This window comes from Vigna umbellata, chromosome 8, assembly GCF_029865625.1.
Source record: "Vigna umbellata cultivar VRB3 chromosome 8, Vumbellata_1.0, whole genome shotgun sequence".
Classification (NCBI taxonomy): Eukaryota; Viridiplantae; Streptophyta; class Magnoliopsida; order Fabales; family Fabaceae; genus Vigna; species Vigna umbellata.
The window spans coordinates 22,874,369-22,894,448 of NC_142172.1; the positions used below are offsets into that span (position 1 = coordinate 22,874,369).

Here is a 20,080-nt window from a genome sequence, read left to right on the forward strand (position 1 = left end):
ATCACCATCACTATAAGTCTTGTTTTCATCACAGATTCACTTCGTCACTCTCATTTCTCCCTCGCCACAGCCTCTTCTCACCATTTCTTCATTTTTTGACCGATTAAACACCTCTCCTCACATCGTTTTCCATTTTCAACCAATTGAACCCTCCTTTACATCTTTCCGCTTCGTCGGAGAAGCTTCGAGGAGGTCTGGTTCGTGTTCGCACAACTTTAATCGACCTCTCCTTGGAGCTTGTCCATCACCTGTTGAAAGATACATGAAGATCTTAAAGGGATATGTCAAGAATCAGTATCGACCAGAAGCTTCAATCATAGAGCGGTACGTAGCAGAAGAAGCCATTGAATTTTGTTCAAGTTGTGAACCAGTGGCTCTTCCTAAGAGCAGACATGAAGGAAAATGTGAAGGAGGGTGTTCGAGGTGTGAGAATTGAAAGTGTTAGTAGAAAAGAAGTTGATCAAGCTCATTTGTACATCTTAAACAAGACAGTTGGTGTGATTCCTTACATTTCTGAACATGTTAATGAAATAAAGGCGGCACACCCAAGAATGAGTTAAAAATGGCATCTTAATAAACATGTCAAAACCTTTTTACAATGGTTTAAGAAAAAGATTTATGCGACTCCAGATGTTTCTGAAAGTCTATTGAGGCTATCTCGTGGATCGAACACAAATGTCATCACATATGGTAAGTACTATATAAACAATATTTCTTTTCAGATAAAGGTAGAAGATGCCAAAAGTAGAGTTCAAAATAGTCCCGATGTCATTAATTCATCATTTTTTTTATAATCATCTTTCTCATTTTCATAAACCTTACAAGTATATCATGCTTACTCACGAAGCCTTATGGTCAGACCGCTCTCTACCTGCTTCCTTAAGCCTCACTTATATACTATGTCTTACTTTCTGAAGCCTTATGGTCAGACATCTCTCTGCCTGCTTCTATAAAACTTACAAATCATATGTTTATGTCAAAGCCTTATGGTCAGACCACTTTCTGCCTGCTTTCATAAACCTCGAGTATTACTTTGTTCATATCCAGCTCTCATGGTATAAACCGAACATACTACTCCTAGTAGTAAACATCATTTCATAAGTAATGATTTCTCATATCCAATCCAACATTTCATAAAATCAACAAATCATACCCTCTTATCCACCTAACTCAATCATGTTCATTCTTTAATTATAAATTGACAATAACCCGTTTTGATGTCAATACCCAAAATAAAGTAAACATATTGCCAGATATCATACTTCATATTATAAACTCATTTTTTTTATAACGAGTATAACTCAACATATTTTCACCAATCAAAGGTCATAGATCAGCCAAAATACATCAACATGTCTTAGGAACTACATATTAAAGTTTGGGCTCAATGTAGCGGTAAATGAAATATATATGAAGTTTTTACCATGATAACTTTATGCATCTACAATCAACTTGTTTTATTTTATTTTCATCCTAGTAGAGATCTTTCTTTACCCCAATTGGTCACCGGAGAGGACCCAGATGTCTGAACGCATCAAACTCACCTTCGACGCCAGCACATATGACTAGTCACAACTGACTGGACCAGGCCAGGGCTGCTCTATGATCAGGGATGTGCCAACTCAGGTTTTTAAGGTTCCTCTATCCTACCAACAAAGAAAGGCCCTCAATAATTAACAATTGATTTATTTAAATTATCTACCCTGTTCTCTTATGCTCTAAATCTGAAATGCCTAATTTTAATATTTTCACTTCCTCTCACAGCAACCTCAAACAGTATCTGTACATCTATTTAATACCCATATACAAGCTATTACAAAACCCTTACTCCAGACCTTCCAACAAGATCAATTTCAGCCAACAAACTCATTCAAAACAGATTGAATTCATCACATCACAACATGTACAATTTCACAGTTTCAGTTATAACACCCAATATAATAAAAGTCATAAAACAGTTTCACAAGAGCACACCAGTTCAACATTCATATGCATATATTTTTATAAAATAAATTCATACAAAAATAATTATCTCCCCTTACCATCAAAATAATATTAATATAAAATTTCAGGGGAAACAAGAAGTTGAATCTGGCAAAGCCGGTTAGACAACTTCTCATCCTTCCAGAAAGATGCAATAAGAAAATAGATAAAACAATAAAATTTCTGAAGAAACGAGAGGTTGAATCTGGCAAAGCCGGTTAGACAACTTCTCATCCTTCCAAAAATACAATATAAATAAGAAATAAAAGGTATGGGGAAACAAGAAGTTGAATCTGGCAGAGCCGGTTAGACAACTTCTCGTCCTTCCGAAAATACAATATAAAGATATAAGAAACAACAAAAGCTTTGGGGAAACAAGAAGTTGAATCTGGCAGAGCCCGTTAGACAACTTCTAATCCATCCAAAAATACAAAAATAAACAACTAATAATATACAAATGACATAACATAATCAACATCACATTTTACAACTATCACACTTGGATCTAAACACAAAAGCATGTTCTCATTCAAATTTCAAGATCATACAGAAACAAAATACTTCATATTCAAAATTTAAAATCAGACAAAAGCAAAATATTGCATATTCAAGACTCAAGATAATACGAAACAAAATACTCAAGGTTAGCTCCCCTTACCTCTTAATCTCCTAGTTCTCTGAAAACTTCCAGAATATCCCCTTTGAAATTAGAAATTCTTCCAACTCTCTTCTCTTAAAAAATTTCTAAGTTTTTTGGTGTAAATTTTCAGCCTCCCCCCTTGGCTATTTATAGCAAAAAAATTTACTATTCATTTTTACTATTCATTTTTATTATTCATTTTACTATTACAAAAATAATTTTTTATTTACAATTTTGTGAATTATGATCTCTTATGACTCAAGGCAACGTGGAATACTTATCCCTTCCAAATATATATATATATTTTACTATTCACTTTTTACTATTCACAATTTACTATTCACTTTTTACTTTTTTTTTTTAGTATCTGAAATACAAATATTTTCAAGGATCTTACAATGGACGTCTAAGAGGCTGAACAAATGAACACTTTAGCTCCCTTGTCAGCCCACTAAATGTCCGTTGGGGATGGGGACGGACGTCTATAATATTATAGACGTCCGTCCCCCTTTATCGGATGTTTAGGGTGCTGACAGGTAGTTGAAGAATTAATTATCTGTCAACCCCTTAAACGTCCGTTGTGGAGGGGGACAGACGTCTATAATATTATAGACGTCCGTCCTCCAATATCGGACGTTTCGGGTGCTAACAGGGGGTTGAAGAGTTAATTGTCTTCAACCCCTTAAAAGTCCGTTGTGGAGGGGGACAACACCCTTTTTCCTCTCTTCCTTACCGGGAGGGCAATCTTATGGCCTTCACCTCCCGCCCGGCCCGGAAATAGAACCCAGCCCCCCCTTCTGATCCATTCATTTCTGCAAGCAAGGGGGATCTTCGATGCTGTCATTTCGAAATGTCTGCTTCAACTGCAGTTTCACCTCCCAAAAAGCAAAGTTGGCTTGACGAGCGCAGATGCGAGGAAGCGGGAGCAAGATAAGCGCTTTTGTTACTGAGAAGCTAGATTTACCGGGAGCAAGATAAGCGGGAGCAAGATAAGCGCGACGGTTCAAGACTTAGCTGAGCGTTAGCGAAGCTAGATTTATCGAGAGACTTCGAGTTAACGAAGCGCTGTAGTAGCGCCGGTCAAAGCCCTATGTGCTAAAATGTTGAGCCAAGGACGCTCCGCCTTATCTATAGAAGCAGTCAACCGAGTGCACAAACAGACGTCTTGCAGTGCACAAACGAACGTCCAACCCCAGCCCTACCACAAAACAATTCAGGAGGTGGTCGTCGCAGACGTCTGACGGGCACAAGGGACGTCTACGTGGACGTCCAAGGTGTACACCGGACGTCTAGATAGGCGTCGGGCCTGACACATCGGACGTCTATATACACATCCAATGTGGACCCCCGACGTTTGAGTAACTTCACCCACAAAGGCGTCGGGGGAAAGGTCGGACGTCAAAAGGCCAAAAGAACGTACGTCTAAAACCCTTTCTGCACCAGTGATATACATCAAAAATCTTTTTCACTAGTTACGTCTCATTCTATAATATGAGACATTCTATTAACTTCAAAATTTTAAGATATCATACATTAAAAACTTTTGATCACAGTTATATTACAAATTGTACGAAGATAAAACACAGTTATATTACAAATTATATCCTTCATCACACTAGAAAAAATATTGGCCCGAACTTGCTTGACAAAATCATATCAGTCCTATCGATCATGTTTCATGTATAGACATATAATATTTAAGAGACATGTTCACATGCGTATTGACTAGTTTAATATATAGTTTATTAAAATTTTAAACTAACAGAATAAAAAGCTCTTAAAATAAATATTAAAGTGTAACTCAATGTTACAAAATATAAGGTGTAATTTACATTGACTAAAGATTTTATTTTATTTCAAGAATAATTACAACGAAAATAGATACAGAGGAATGTATTTACTCTCTCGGAAGTTGGCATATTTCTTCGTATATATTAAATTAGGTTAATACAGTTAAAATAAAACACATCATTTAATACTTGTCTTCTCTGTCAGATAATTCTTTGTAGGCATGTTTACGGCTTTGCTTAAGTCCTAAGATTATTTTAATAAGCAAATTTAAGATTAATTTAATTTTGTAAAATAAAGTTTGTATCATATTTATATATTAAAATTGAATGATGCTGTTAATTGATGGGGACGGCCAACAATAATAAGGATTTGAAATTGATTAGTAATTTAATGACGTGTTATGTGAAAAAAAACAAAACATAACCTCTTAGGGAATGGGAAGAAGTTATAAATGTTGAAATTCTAAATAGAAGAGCATTGGTGTTGGAGGAATGAGGATGTTCCAAGTGTAATCGAGATGTTCCTAGTAACAGTATAGCATCAACGTGGGGGATGGAAGCCCCGTCACGAGGTTGTCGACGGTGGTTGAGCCACGACTGTAGCATTCATACACAGCGAACGTGGCACAATCTGCCACCACAGATATGTCTCCATCACTAGCCCCACCTCTGTGCACCGCTTTTCCAGTTCTATAAATTCATTAACACTCCCATCACCCTTTTTACATTTCAGCTGGCAAAAAAATACAAGCACGAGTGGCTCGCTTGCAACTTGTAAAAGACAAAACACACACTACACATGATACACTTCTCCTAGTGTTCTGTTTTTCTTAAACCTGAGACATGGGAAGAGCTCCTTGTTGTGAGAAAGTAGGGTTGAAGAAAGGGAGGTGGACATCAGAGGAAGATGAGATCTTGGCCAAATACATTCAGGCCAATGGAGAAGGTTCTTGGAGGTCATTGCCTAAGAATGCAGGTATACTAACACTTTCACTTCCAACCAACTATACAAATTTCTCTTTCTTTCTCACTTGCATTACCAATTTTTTTAAGGATTATTGAGGTGTGGCAAGAGTTGCAGACTCAGATGGATTAACTATTTGAGAGCTGACCTTAAAAGAGGAAACATTTCTGCTCAAGAGGAGAACACCATCGTCAAGTTGCACGCTTCTTTGGGTAACAGGTCAGCGCCACTCTATTATACGTAACAAAATTAATTAAGCCCAAACTTTTTTTTAATTTTAAAATAATTAATGTTCTTTTTTTACCCTTAACACACACGACATTCCAATTCACTTTATTACCCTAAATATATCCAACTACTTTCTAACACGCAAAATATAAAATAAGTAAACTGACTGACCCCCTTATTTGTCATCACCCAGATTCATAGAGATCTCTTTCAACCATCGTTTTAAAATAATAAATAAATGTAATATATAACACTGATAAATAATTTTACAATGTTAGTCAAACATAAATTATTATGTCGTCATCTTCTATTATAACTTTTTCTTAAATCATAGTTATTGCAATATTTATAAAGATAATATAACGATATTCTATAAAAAAAATTAAGCTGTTAAAAAAATTGCTTCTAGGATTATCTTTTAACATTAAACACTTAAAATTTTGGCTAATTTTTGTGCCCTAATTTTCGTATAACAAAATGTATCTTTGTATGTACTTTATTCCGACCAACTGTTGTAATAGAAAAAATTATATATAAAGTGAAAGAAAGTATACCCTTTAATCGTATATGTATATGATGTTGAAAGAAAGTGAAATTAATTGCATCTCGTCGTACACTCATTTATATGTTAGGTGTGCAGAAAACAAGCGTGGGTTGAATCACCTTATTGGTTGAGGCGAAATTAAAGAGAGAAAAAGTTGCCGATGTATTTTGCTAGCTGTATATAAACCTTTTTCTTAATAATTTTTTCGTTAAATAATAATATTATTATTATTAAAAAAGTAATAATAATCATTTAATGAAAATTATTTAACTCAATTAGGAAAAAAAATCATAAATAGATAATAAGTTCAACGGATAATTAAAATAAAATTATAAGTGCCATTTAAAAACAAATAAAATTTAAAGATTAACAGAAATAAAATTAAAATTGGTTGCTTATTTATAGATAGAATAAAGTTGATATCAATTAAAACAACATTGGTTGCGTTAAATGTTACTTTTAAAAAATGTTACTTTTAAAAAATGTTACTTTTAAAAAATGTTATAAATATCTTGAGCCATTTATTCGGCTTTTGACTCTTAAACGTTCCTGAGAATGGAGTATATATTATTTTTGTTCTTTTATCTTCTTTTGTATGATTGACAAGTACTTTTAACTTTTAATTAAGTAAATTTTTGTTTAATTTTATTGAAATATTTGAAAAATAAGTTTATTTTAGTAGTCTAGAAAATGATTTTCTTCTTTTGTTTTTTATTTTACATAAGGTAGGTTTCATTATTATTTTTATTTACTTTTTCTTCTTGTTATTGTATTTTTTCCATTTTTTACCATTATTTTTAGATATTTTAATATCACATTCTTTAATAAAAGTCGTTTCATTAAGAAAATTTTTGAGATTTGGATATTCTTAGCCTCCTTTAGAGTGTGTAGGAAAGATGTTATTTAACAAAAACACCATCCATTTAATATCACGACCATCACTGAGTTGCTTATGCTTTTCCTTCAACGACCTCAAGTCTGATAAAAAATATTAGCTTTTCGTTCTTCACAATAATAATTAATCTTTAAATACTTAATTTTTCTGTCTTTCCAAAAAAATAGAGGTATTATTTAAAAATTAATATTATTAATTAGTTTTTTTCAAAATTATTGAATAGTATTTTTTTAAAAAATAATTTATTAAATCTTTATTATATGTCTATTAAATTGTTTTATCACATTAATATAATCATTCACAAATTTCACTCTCACATTTATTCACTTTCTCTTTCGAATATGTTAAAAAAACAAAAACTTTATGTTTATATTCATAACTCACTCAGATCATCCATATTCAAAAAAATAAATAAATAAATAATCACATACCATTAATGTCTCACATCTACCATGGAGTACACCCAAAGTAAACAAAAATAAGTTGACTACATAATCAAACTTGCTCTAAAGTAATTCATGAAGATAAAACGACAAATATTTAATTGTATAATATAGGATAATTTTCACATCAACAATAAAATAGACAAATAATCCTCACAATTAATTTTTTAAATATTCCTTTTAATAATAAAATATTAAACTCAGATAATAATAGTATTATAATAATAATAATTTTTGTTATTATTATTGTATTAATCCATTTTCGATTTTTATTTAATCTTATGATTCGAAAGACTGTAGTTAAAACAGATTATATTTTATTACACCTGTTTTTTACTTTTGTCTAGTCTCATGTACCTATTTTTCAACTAGTATATTATGAAATATAATTTCAACTAGTTAAATAATGAAATTTCAATATTTACTTCGAATAATGAAGTCATTAATTATATAAATACGTAATTATTTACACGAGATATTTTATGAATAAAATTTTATCGTACAAATTATTTAAATCAATCGAAATATTAATATGTTAGGTTTACATGTATATAAAAAGACATACAACATAACAACACGTTTTAATTTAAGGTCCCATTAATTATGACACTTATAAATAAAATTTTGAAATAAAATAGTTAGATAAAATAATAAAATTGTGAGCTTAGAAAAATATGAGATAAATTTGTTTCTGACTGCGCATAAAGTCTCTGAACATTTGCATTACCGCTGAAATGTTTGAATGCGACAGCTATGTCCTATTTTGACAGTCCTTTTACCTTGTATAGAAACTACCTGTCCATGCACCTTCAGAACATTTTGGATAATTTTATACAATTATAGAAGATTAAGTATTTGTAGTTTTTAAATTTGAATCCGAAATTGAATTTTGTTTTATTTTTATTTTTAATATATATTGATTTTTAAATTTTAAAAATAAATAAATATAATTTTTTAATTAAAGTATTAACTTTTATATGTTAAACTATGTTTAAGTGATATTTAAATTTACAAAAAGTGTAAACAATCTGAATTTCAGCTAACATGTAAAAAGGTTTAATATATTAAAGTTTAAAGGATTATACCTATTTATTTTTAAAATTTTATTAAAATATTTGGGACAACAATAAATTTTAATTTCACGTCATAAATAAGAAAGATATATGAAAAGAAAAAATAATATTGACAGAGATAAATCATGTGATGTCGTAATGTTTACTAGAGTTTAGGATGAATAGTTTTCTAATTATATACTTAAAATAAACACTGATTTTTCTTTCTTTTTTGTACTAGTACTACGTGATTGTTATATTGAAGTTTTGTTTATGTTTGATGATAATCTTTTACGAAATATCTTCCGTGAGTTAAAATTATTTTAGTGAATTATACTGTAATTAGCATTAAAAACTAAGATAATAAAAGGTTAATTAGTTTGTCAGACAACTTTTTTCATGGTTCGTCTGATTAAGGGAAGGATCGAGAATAAAATTAGAGAAGACAATTATTTGTAGTATTCTAATATAATATTAAGTGGTTAACTGTACAGTGGAAGAAAAATAGTAGTAATTGTGTGTGAGTTAATTATAGAAAGAGATTGATTATCCATTATGATGGACTGACGTAAATAACGAAGCGACGGTTTTGTTGGTATTATAGATGGTCTATGATAGCAAGTCATTTGCCAGGAAGAACAGACAACGAGATTAAGAATTACTGGAATTCTCACCTGAGCAGGAAAATTTACAGTTTCCCAAAGATGGAGAACCAACAAGGTGATACACCTAAAGTGGTGTGTGTTCCTCCGAAGAGAAAAGGTGGCAGAACAAGCCGTTGGGCAATGAAGAAGAACAAAAACTACATCGTAAATGCGGACAGAAGCAAACAGAGTTTGAGTGAAGAAAATATTACTGTTAGCATAGTTCCAAAGGCAGGCAGTTCGTGGACAGAGGGTAGAAGGGAAACAAAGGTAGATGAAAAGAGTGAAAAGGAGAAAAGTAGCGATGAGGAGATCTTAAAAGTGTGTGAAATTGAGGGCATTGAAGAGGGGATGAGTGAGATGTTGGAAAGTTGCTTGGCAGAAACATGTGGGGTTTGGGACATAAATGAGGAGAGAGAGAGTAATGATATGGAAATGGTGGCTAGTGGTGATGCGTGTCTCAACAAAACATCGTCGTGTGATAGTAGCGTCAACGGTTATTCGTCTTCTTCTTCCGTGGCCCAGGGCTTGGATCAACACTGGGATTGGGAGAGCGTGATAGAGTTCAATAACATTGTTGAGTCCCAACTCGCTTCTGACCATTTTAATCACAAAGATGAACTGCTCACGTGGCTGTGGGAGGACGACAATTGGGTGGGAGAGACAGATTTAAAGATACAAGACAACGTCGTCGATTGGCTTCTCTCTTGATTCCTCCAACTATGTATTAGAATAGCCCTAGTGTGTGCTTAGCCTTCTTTTTCCTTTCTCCCCTCTTTCAAATTTGTATGTCCTAGGCTTCCAATTCAAAATTTCCCACATTTCAGACAAATATTGCTGTTTTTCTTACTTCCATGCCTTGCTACTTCCAAATGCAGATTTCACTATGTCACTCTTACAAATTTATTTTATTTTACATAATTAATTTAGAGTTATGAATAAATTACATTTTTTGCTGAAGTTTTCCATACTACTATTATCTTCTTTATGCTTTTTTTTAGATTTTTTTTAATCTCAACATAATTGACCTTTCAAATTTTTTAACTTTGGTATATTCCTTTTCCAGGCTAATATACTATCAAGACATCGATACTACTATGAAAGATATTGTAACATCTCAACAATATAGCTTTAAACTATACTTAAAGGGTCCTTACATTTACAATAAAATTGAACAGTTACAAGGAAAAGTAAAGTTAATTTACATTTATCCTAAAATAACCATAAATTAAAAACTTTACAGACAATACTAATACACACCAAAAGAGCTTACCGATCAGTCATACAAAAAGTGTATCGACCGAACGGTCCTACACAAATACAACAGGAGTACAAGACGGAACGGTCTTGCTCTTAAACTTCCTTCTTCTTCTAGCGCTTGCTCCAGAGAGTCATATGCACCTTCTGCTCACACCCACCGGGTGATCATTGCAAAGACAAGGACGACCGAACAGACCACATGACAAGACAGGAAAATAAGGATAAGCTAGTGTAATTTAATTAATTCAGTACAACATATAATACACATAAATCTGAGATAAATCAATAGGTCAACCATGCAACAGCCAATATACATTTCCAACCATAACCATACAGTAATACATGCAATGACCGACATCTTTACTCTGACTGTCCGGACTGTATGAATTTTGTGTAGCTACGACGTTTTTGCACCCGGGTGATGTAATAGCTAAGATGCCCTCAACAGCTGCTACCCGAGGTTAGTCCGTTCCACCCAAGTTCACCTTATGGTTTAGGACCTCCTGCCATTCTCACACATGACTTACTCCTCTCTACTTGAGAATGAGTAATCACAAAATATCAGGATAAACGCCAGCCAAGCATAACCACATTCATACTTTACCATTCCATAACCAATCCTGAGATATTTCTCCTTGGAATACTCCTTTATATTCATATTATTCTATTCATATCACATTATAAATATCTCATAATACCTTCACATTACATTAGAATTATCATACCATATTTCAATACCAACATACTTCTTCATCCATCACATTTAAGTATAATCAAACTGAACAGTAAAACCACCACCATTCTTGAATATGACCGAACAGAAAAGATCAACATAACCTATGAACAAGACCAAACACCCTATGAATGTTGGAGACCGAACGATTTCTCACTATCCTAGTATAGAACCGACGGTAACGACTATCACACATAAGTATGACCGAAAGGTCAATTTGAAGAATAAGGCTCAAACATGAGCCAAATACAATTCGAGGGTCAAACATTATAACAATCGAACACTTAGAGCTTGGACCGAATACTAAGAACATAGACCGAACACTTAGTGTAAGACCGAGCGGTCTTTCACTATCCACTGAATAGAACCGAACGGTCCATACTAGGTAAGGTTAAGCAAAAGGCCTAACACTATTTAGGACAAATCACCAGGGAAAGACCAAACACTAATACGAGTCCGAGCACTACCAAGACAAAGTACCCACTTAAAACCGAACACTCTGGACTTAGACAGAATACTCTCTTAGGACCGAACACTAAAGCATGATCGAACGGTCATTAACATGTAAGGCCCATCAGAGGTCGAACACAGTTAAGACCGAACATCAATGACAGACCGAGTACTAGTGCAAGACCGTCCGGTCATTAACTGAAAACTCCACAGAAGTAGAACTCAATTAAGACCGAACATTAGAGGAAGACCACTCACACCTAATACCGAACGGTCCTGAACTGGTAAGACTCCATAGAGACTGAACCCAATTAATGACCGAGCACCTGAATATGGCCGAACGGCCAATCAGCGTATGACCAAGCGGTCAACAGTGAACCCTTAGTTTTTTGCATAATTCTGCAGAAACTTCTACAAAATTCTGAGTACATCAAATTTTACCAAAACTAAACACTTTTCCAACTTCTAATATTCCAAACACGAATCATATACACATTTACACCTATCCAAGAGTACCTAAATCTTTCTAACATTATTCCAAAGAATCTCGTACCAGATTTCACTTCAAATTCTGCATAATTCACCACTCAAAGACCCAAAATCTGTTTTCCTACTTTTGACACATTTTAGGAGGACTTAAAGGTTCTAACAGGTATAAATACACTTGCTCAGACTCTTCCCACTGACCAATTTCACTCTCGGCTCCAAACTCTCATTTTCAATTACTCACTTTCTCAAAACCAGAACAGACCGGAGACTTATGCAGAGACTTCAACCAGTTCACAGGTTCCATCATTCATCAATTCAATACAATTCAATCAAACATTCAATTCATATACATGCAACCATCCAAACAGTAATTTCATACAGAGAAAATCATAATTAAGTTAACTAGCTTCCCTTACCTCGAATTAAAGAGACCATTTTTCTTTCACATTTCAACCCGAGAATTTCTACAACAGCTATAATTTCTGATCGGTGCAGCGAAATCAACCGAAGAAACCAAAAGAGAAAAGACTCAGGAACAAAAGCAAGAACACATGCAAGCCGATCAATTCTTGCATGCACAGAAAATGCAAAGAATTCACAGGAAAAAAGTTCGGACCTTACCAACTTCAAGAGAGGATTTAGATTGGTGCCAACTGAAGCCCTTTATACGAGGAGTGCTCAGGCACCAACTGATTGTTGATCGGAAGAAAAAGGAAGGAGAAAATTTAGAGAGAAGGTGGAGAAAAGAATAAACTTGAGTTTTTAGAAAGAGATATAAATTCTGAGAAATGAAATGAACTGAGATTTGGAAAAAATTCTATAAAATGTTAAATCTCTTTTGGTTGAGACATTTGATCTCCTTTACACATGTTATTTTCGGAATTTGACAAATATGATAAGAATATATATATATATATATATATATATATATATATATATATATATATATATATATATATATATATATATATATATATATATATATATATATATATATATATATATATATATATATATATATATATGAAATTACATATACCAATAATCGTATAGCATATGATGTAGAAAGAAAGTGAAATTAATTGCATCTCGTCGTACACTCATTTATAGGTTAGGTGTGCAGAAAACAAGCGTGGGTTGAATCACCTTATTGGTTGAGTCGAAATTAAAGAGAAAAAGTTGCCATGTTTTGCTAGCAGCAAATAAACCTTTTTCTTAATAATTTTCGTTAAATAATAATAATAATAATATTACTATAAAGAGTAACAATAATAATAATAATTTAATGAAAATTATTAAACTCAATTGGAAAAAAACATAAATAGATAATAAGTTCAACAAATAATTAAAATAAAATTATAAGTGTCATTTAAAAACAAATAAAATTTAAAGATTAATTGAAACGAAATTAAAATTTGTTGTTTATTTATAGATAGAATAAAGTTTATATCAAGTAAAACAAAATTGGTTGTGTTAAATTTTATTTTTGAAAGGAGCTTTTTGAGACTTCAATATACTTAGACTTGTCTGGCATCTAACATGGAGTATACCCAAACTAAAGAAAAATAAATAAAAATAGGTTGAGTACACAATCGAACTTGCTCTCAAGTAATCCAGGTAGATATAACGATAAATATTTAGTTGTATAAAATAGGACAATTCTCACACCAAGAACAAAATAGACAAATAATCCACACAATTAATTTTTTTAATAATGTTTTTTAATAATAAAATATTAAACTCAGATAATAATAGAATTATAATAATAATAATAATAATAATAGTAATAATAATAATTTTTGTTATTATTATTGTGTTAGGTATATTTGTATTTAATTTTATAATTCAAAATAGTTAAAAAGAATTATATATTATTAAACCTGATATTTACTTTTGTCTAGTCTTATATACCTATTTTTCAACTAGTATATTAATCATATGTAAAATAATGTACTTCTAAATAATGAAATTTTAATATTTACTTCAAATAATAAAGTTATTAATTATGTAAATAAGTAACTATTTACACGAGATGTTTTATGAATAAAATCTTATAATACAAATTATTTAAATCAGTCGAAATATTAATATGTTAGGTTTAAATGTGTATAAAAAGACATATCACAAAACAACAGGTTTCAATTTAAGGTTTCATTGATTATGTCAGCTATAAATAAAATTTTGAAATATAATAGTTATATAAAATAATAAAAATGTGAAATTATAAAAATATAAGATAAATTTGTTTCTGACAGCACAGAAAGTCTATGAATATTTGCATTACTTTGAATAGGACACCTATGACCTATTTTCCTATAACCTATTTTGACATTCCCCATTACCCCTCTTAGGATAGAAACTACTTGTTATTCTTGCACTCTTGAAATATTATTCAAAATTTTATTTAAGTTTAATTAGTAATTTAATCGTCTAATGTTAGTTTGATTTATTTTTGTTTTTTGGTAGAGAAGCATTTGCATTTGTTCAAATTGTTCATAGTCAAAGTATTGAAGGCATTCAATTATTAGTTCGAAGGTCAATTTTAATGGTTTATTGGGAATAAGTATCCCCTACTGTCAATAAAGGACAGTATTCTTGTATTCTACGGTTATTAGTTTGTTATGGTTTAGTTTTACCTGTCTAGTTTACAGAAGCTCTATAAATAGAGCTTTTCTGTTTCAGTTTTGTAGATTTGAAGAAAACACAGATTGTAACATTTTCAATATATCAATACACTACAAGAAATAGTTTTTCTTACCTCTCTCGCTGTCGTCTCCATTTTTGCCTTCATCATCACTGTGAACAGCTCCCTCCACCGTCACCGGACTGCTCCTGGATGTCGCTCGCTTGACACCACTCGAAGGGAAGCTTCTCAAGGCTCTGCACTCTCCCCTCTCACTCAGAATTCTCGGTCTGTGTTTGTGCCACCCTGGACGTTGCAATGCTTGGAAAATACCAAGGCATATTGGACTGGGCCGCACGCTGTTTAAGTGCACAGTGTTTGGCCATTTGCAAAATGGTATCAGAGCAGGTCTAGTACCTGCTCTGCTTCCGTTGGCTCTGATCTTGGTATCCTTCCTTATCTTGGTATCTTCTTGGCATCTTCTTGGACTGGTTCTTGCGTTTCTTCCACCATGGATCAGATGGACCAATTTCCCAATCCATCCAGCCCCTATTATCTACATCCAGGTGAGAACCCTGGCCTCACACTGGTTACTCAGATTTTGAATGACAGCAACTACTCTTCTTGGAGCAGAAGTATGAGGAGAGCTTTGCTCTCCAAGAATAAGATAAAATTCATTGATGGGTCTATAAAGAAACCCCAGAAAACTGACCCATTGTTTGATGCATGGGAGAGATGCAATGTGATGATTCTGTCTTGGATAACAAAGACTCTGTCACCACAGATTGCAGAAAGCGTCATATACATTGAGGAAGCCAAAGAATTGTGGGATGAATTAAAAGAAAGATTTTCCAAGGGTGACTACTTCAAGATTTCTGATTTACTTCAAGAAATACATTCCATTAGGCAAGGAGAGAGAGGAGTTAGCCAGTTCTTTACCGATCTAAAGATTCTATGGGAGGAGTTGGAGTCTTTAAGACCCATACCCACTTGTACGTGCAAAATCCCATGCAGCTATGATCTGTCAAGAGTCTCCTTAAAGTATAGAGAAATGGAGCATGTGATGTGCTTTTTAAAAGGGTTAAATGATTCTTACAATATTGTTAAAACGCAGATCCTCCTGATGGATCCACTTCCAAATATTAACCGGGTTTTCTCCCTCATTATGCAACAAGAGAGACAGGAAAAGCACAACTCTGCCGATACAAAAATCCTGGCAAATGTGACTGACAAAAACAGTCAGTGGAAAGGCCAAGGAAGGGGTTCTGGATTTCGTGGTCAAGGAAGAGGAAGAGGTAGAAATCCTAACTATGGTAAACAGTGCTCATACTGTAACAAAATGAACCACACTATAGATGAGTGCTACTCTAAGCACGGGTACCCTCCTTGGTACAAAAAGGGTGACAACAATCAAGATAAAAAGGCTGACTAGAATTCTGTCAATGCATGCCAGAACAAGACTAAATCAGAAGGAACTCCAAGCACACAACAAACTGTTAATGGTACTGTTAATGGTAATATTTTCAATTCTTTTACAGCAGAACAGATGCAAAAACTTCTCCGAATGATGGATAAAATTGATGAGCCTACCCACAAAGTTAATCAAGTTCAAAGGAATGACACTGAAAATAGAGAAGGTAATCTTTCCTGGATAATAGACACTGGGGCCATAGATAATGTGACCCATGATAGGACAAACTTTGTCAATTTTTTCAAAATTAAACCTATCTCTGTTAAATTACCAAACAACACTGTTCTCACTGCTGAACACGCAGGAACAGTACAGTTCTCCAAAAACTTTATCATTTTTAATGTCCTTTATATTCCTGAATTTTGTTTCAATTTAATTTCTGTCCAAATTCTCATTAAAGATTTGGACTGCAGCCTAACCTTTACTTCTAAGACTTGTCAGATAAAGGAGAACCATACTTTGAAGATGATTGGATGTGCTAACTCTTGGAAGGGACTCTATTACCTACAAGCTTTTCCTAAACCTGACCAAAGATACATTGCTAATACTGCTTTCTCTTTTAAGAACGTTGATGTAAATTTGTGGCATTGTAGGCTAGGCCATCCTGGAGACAGGGTTACAAAACAGATTTGTGAGAATTTTCCTTATGTTAAAATTGACACTGACATTGTTTGTGATACCTGCCACTTTGCTAAACAGCGAAAATTTCCCTTTTCTAAGAGTGTTTCTATCACTGTTGAATCCTTTGAAATTATGCATTGTGATATATGGGACCCTCTTAGTACCATTTCGGTTCATGGCCATAGGTATTTTCTCACCATAGTAGATGACTATAGTAGGCACACATGGGTTTTTCTGATGAACAATAAAGGGCAAACTAGAGATTTATTACAAAATTTTGTTGTTAAGATTAAAAACCAATTTAACAAAATGGTTAAAACTATCAGATCAGATAATGGTCCTGAATTCAATTGTGTGGATTTCTATAACTTGCATGGAATCAATCATCAGAAAAGTTGTGTTGAAACACCTGAACAAAATTCTGTTGTTGAAAGAAAACATCAACATATTCTAAATGTCACCCGTGGTCTTCTTTTTCAAGCTAATATTCCTAATGCCTACTGGTCTTATGCTATTGGTCATGATGTTTACCTCATAAATAGACTACCTACCATCACTCTTAACAACAAAACTCCCCATGACCTTCTCTACAATCTGTCCCCCACATATTTAAACCTCAAAACCTTTGGATGTTTGTGTTTTGCCTCTACTCTTACCAACAACAGAAGTAAGCTTGACCCTAGAGCTAGAAAGGGAGTCTTCCTAGGGTACAAAAATGGTGTGAAAGGCTATATTGTGCTTGACATAAATACCAAGGAACTCATCATAAGCAGAAATGTCATCTTCCATGAAGACATTTTCCCCTACAAAAATCTGCAGGCGAGCAGAGAAGACAGTCATGCCGAAAAGGACAGAGCTGACATTCTCAGTGACCTTCTAAAGGATCCCTATACCACTGACGCTGACAGACAAGCAGGGTTAGATGTTACTGACCCAGAAGAGGTCCAACTGTCCTTTAATGATGGAAGCAGCAGCGACAATACAGAGAACAACCAAGAAAATCACAGATGCAGAAGATCTGACAGACCCAAAAAGACTCCTGAATATTTGAAGGATTATGTTCATCAGGTCAACCAATCCTTGACTGTAAAAAATTCCTTTAAAACTCCCTACCCGATTTCTGATCTCTTGTGCTGTGCCAATTTTTTAGACAAACATTTAAGATATACTATGGCTGTCACTGGAAATAAGGAACCCAAATCCTACAGTGAGGCCAAAGACATGAATGAATGGGTAGAGGCAATGCAGAGAGAAATCAAAGCCCTGCAAGACAATGACACCTGGGTTTTGACTTCACTACCTCTAGGAAAAACTGCTATAGGATGTAAATGGGTGTACAAAACAAAATATAAGGCTGATGGAAGCATTGAAAGGTATAAAGCCCGTTTGGTGGCAAAAGGTTACACACAACAGGAGGGCATAGATTACCTTGACACTTTTTCCCCTGTGGCTAAACTCACCACAGTTCGGTTACTCATTGCTCTAGCTGCCTCAAACAACTGGTTCCTACACCAACTAGACGTTGACAATGCATTTCTACATGGAGATCTCCATGAGGAAGTCTACATGGAGACACCCCCAGGTTTGAATGTCTCTGATAGGAGACAGGTTTGCAAACTAACTAAGTCATTATATGGTTTGAAACAGGCCAGCAGACAATGGTTTAAGAAACTTTCTTCTTTCCTTATAAATGCTAATTACACTCAATCTAAGTTTGATCATTCATTGTTCATTAGAAGAACACCTACAAGTTTCACTGCTCTACTTGTATATGTTGATGATATTGTGCTAGCAGGAAACTCCATGGTGGAAATCAATTGCATAAAGAAGCTCCTACACAATAGGTTTCGAATAAAGAATCTTGGAGAGCTCAAATACTTCCTAGGACTGGAAGTGGCCAGATCTAAAAAGGGTATCCACCTATGTCAAAGAAAATATGCTTTGGACATACTAGAGGAAACAGGAATGTTGGGGTGCAAACCTTCATCTACTCCCTTCCTAAGTGACACAAGTTCACTATACAAGCCTGACAACTACCTGGATGATCCAGGACCTTATAGAAGGCTAATAGGGAAGTTGTTGTACCTTACAAATACCAGACCCGATTTATGTTTCTCAGTTAATTTGCTTAGCCAATTCGTACACTCACCTACTGATCACCACTATCGTGCTATACAGCACATCCTCAGGTACATAAAATTCAAACCATCTGAGGGATTGTTTTTCGCGGCTGATTCTCATATGCAGCTAAAGGCCTTTAGTGATTCAGACTGGGCAACGTGCCCTGACACTAGAAGATCCACAACAGGGTTCTGTGTTTTCCTTGGTTCTTCCCTTATCTCCTGGAAGTCTAAGAAGCAGAGAACTGTTTCCAGATCCTCCATTGAAGCTGAGCATAGAGCTCTTGCAACCACTGTATGTGAAATACAGTGGCTGAGTTATCTCCTACAGGACCTTCAGGTAGAAGAGACAGGAATCCCAGCCTTGTACTGCGACAACAAGTCTGCAAGGCACATAGCTCATAACCAGAGCTTTCACGAACGGACCAAACATATTGAACTTGACTGCCACGTTGTCCGTGAGAAAATCCAGGAACGTCTTCTAAATCTTCTTCCCGTGCGATCTGACGAGCAGTTGGCCGATATCTTCACCAAATTCCCTCATCGCGTCAGATTCAGGTCTATTGTTCCCAAGCTTGGACTGATGACAATACATCGTCCAGCTTGAGGGGAGGCTATTGGGAATAAGTATCCCCTACTGTCAATAAAGGACAATATTCTTGTATTCTACGGTTATTAGTTTGTTATGGTTTAGTTTTACCTGTCTAGTTTACAGAAGCTCTATAAATAGAGCTTCTCTGTTTCAATTTTGTAGATTTGAAGAAAACACAGATTGTAACATTTTCAATACATCAATACACTACAAGAAATAGTTTTTCTTACCTCTCTCGCTGTCGTCTCCATTTTTGCCTTCATCATCACTGTGAACAGCTCCCTCCACCGTCACCGGACTGCTCCTGGACGTTGCTCGCTTGACACCACTCGAGGGGAAGCTTCTCGAGGCTCTGCGCTCTCCCCTCTCACTCAGAATTCTCGGTCTGTGTTTGTGCCACCCTGGACGTTGCAATGCTTGGAAAATACCAAGGCATATTGGACTGGGTCGCACGCTGTTTAAGTGCACAGTGTTGGGCCATTTGCAAATATATGTGATTATGGGTTTAAGGTTGGGGTTGTCTTATTGTTTTCTTATT

General features: G+C 34.2%; 2 protein-coding genes and 1 long non-coding RNA gene across 3 annotated transcripts; 2 read left to right on the forward strand and 1 right to left on the reverse strand.

The window, feature by feature from the left end:
• Positions 1-4,981: 4,981 nt before the first annotated feature.
• LOC124845532 (uncharacterized) lies at positions 4,982-10,143 on the forward strand. Its single transcript, XM_047322634.2, has 3 exons — positions 4,982-5,389; positions 5,467-5,596; positions 9,144-10,143. The coding sequence occupies exons 1-3, from the start codon at positions 5,257-5,259 to the stop codon at positions 9,892-9,894; spliced, it is 1,014 nt and encodes a 337-aa protein (XP_047178590.2). The 5' UTR covers positions 4,982-5,256; the 3' UTR covers positions 9,895-10,143.
• A 153-nt stretch (positions 10,144-10,296) lies between these two features.
• On the reverse strand, positions 10,297-12,882 carry LOC148194289 (uncharacterized). The gene is made up of 3 exons (XR_015781451.1): positions 12,737-12,882; positions 12,532-12,597; positions 10,297-10,587 (listed from the first exon to the last, which is right to left on the reverse strand). It is a non-coding gene; the product is annotated as an uncharacterized LOC148194289 (long non-coding RNA).
• A 2,367-nt stretch (positions 12,883-15,249) lies between these two features.
• On the forward strand, positions 15,250-16,170 carry LOC148194290 (uncharacterized). Its single transcript, XM_088097172.1, has one exon. The coding sequence runs from the start codon at positions 15,250-15,252 to the stop codon at positions 16,168-16,170; it is 921 nt and encodes a 306-aa protein (XP_087953298.1).
• Positions 16,171-20,080: the final 3,910 nt, after the last annotated feature.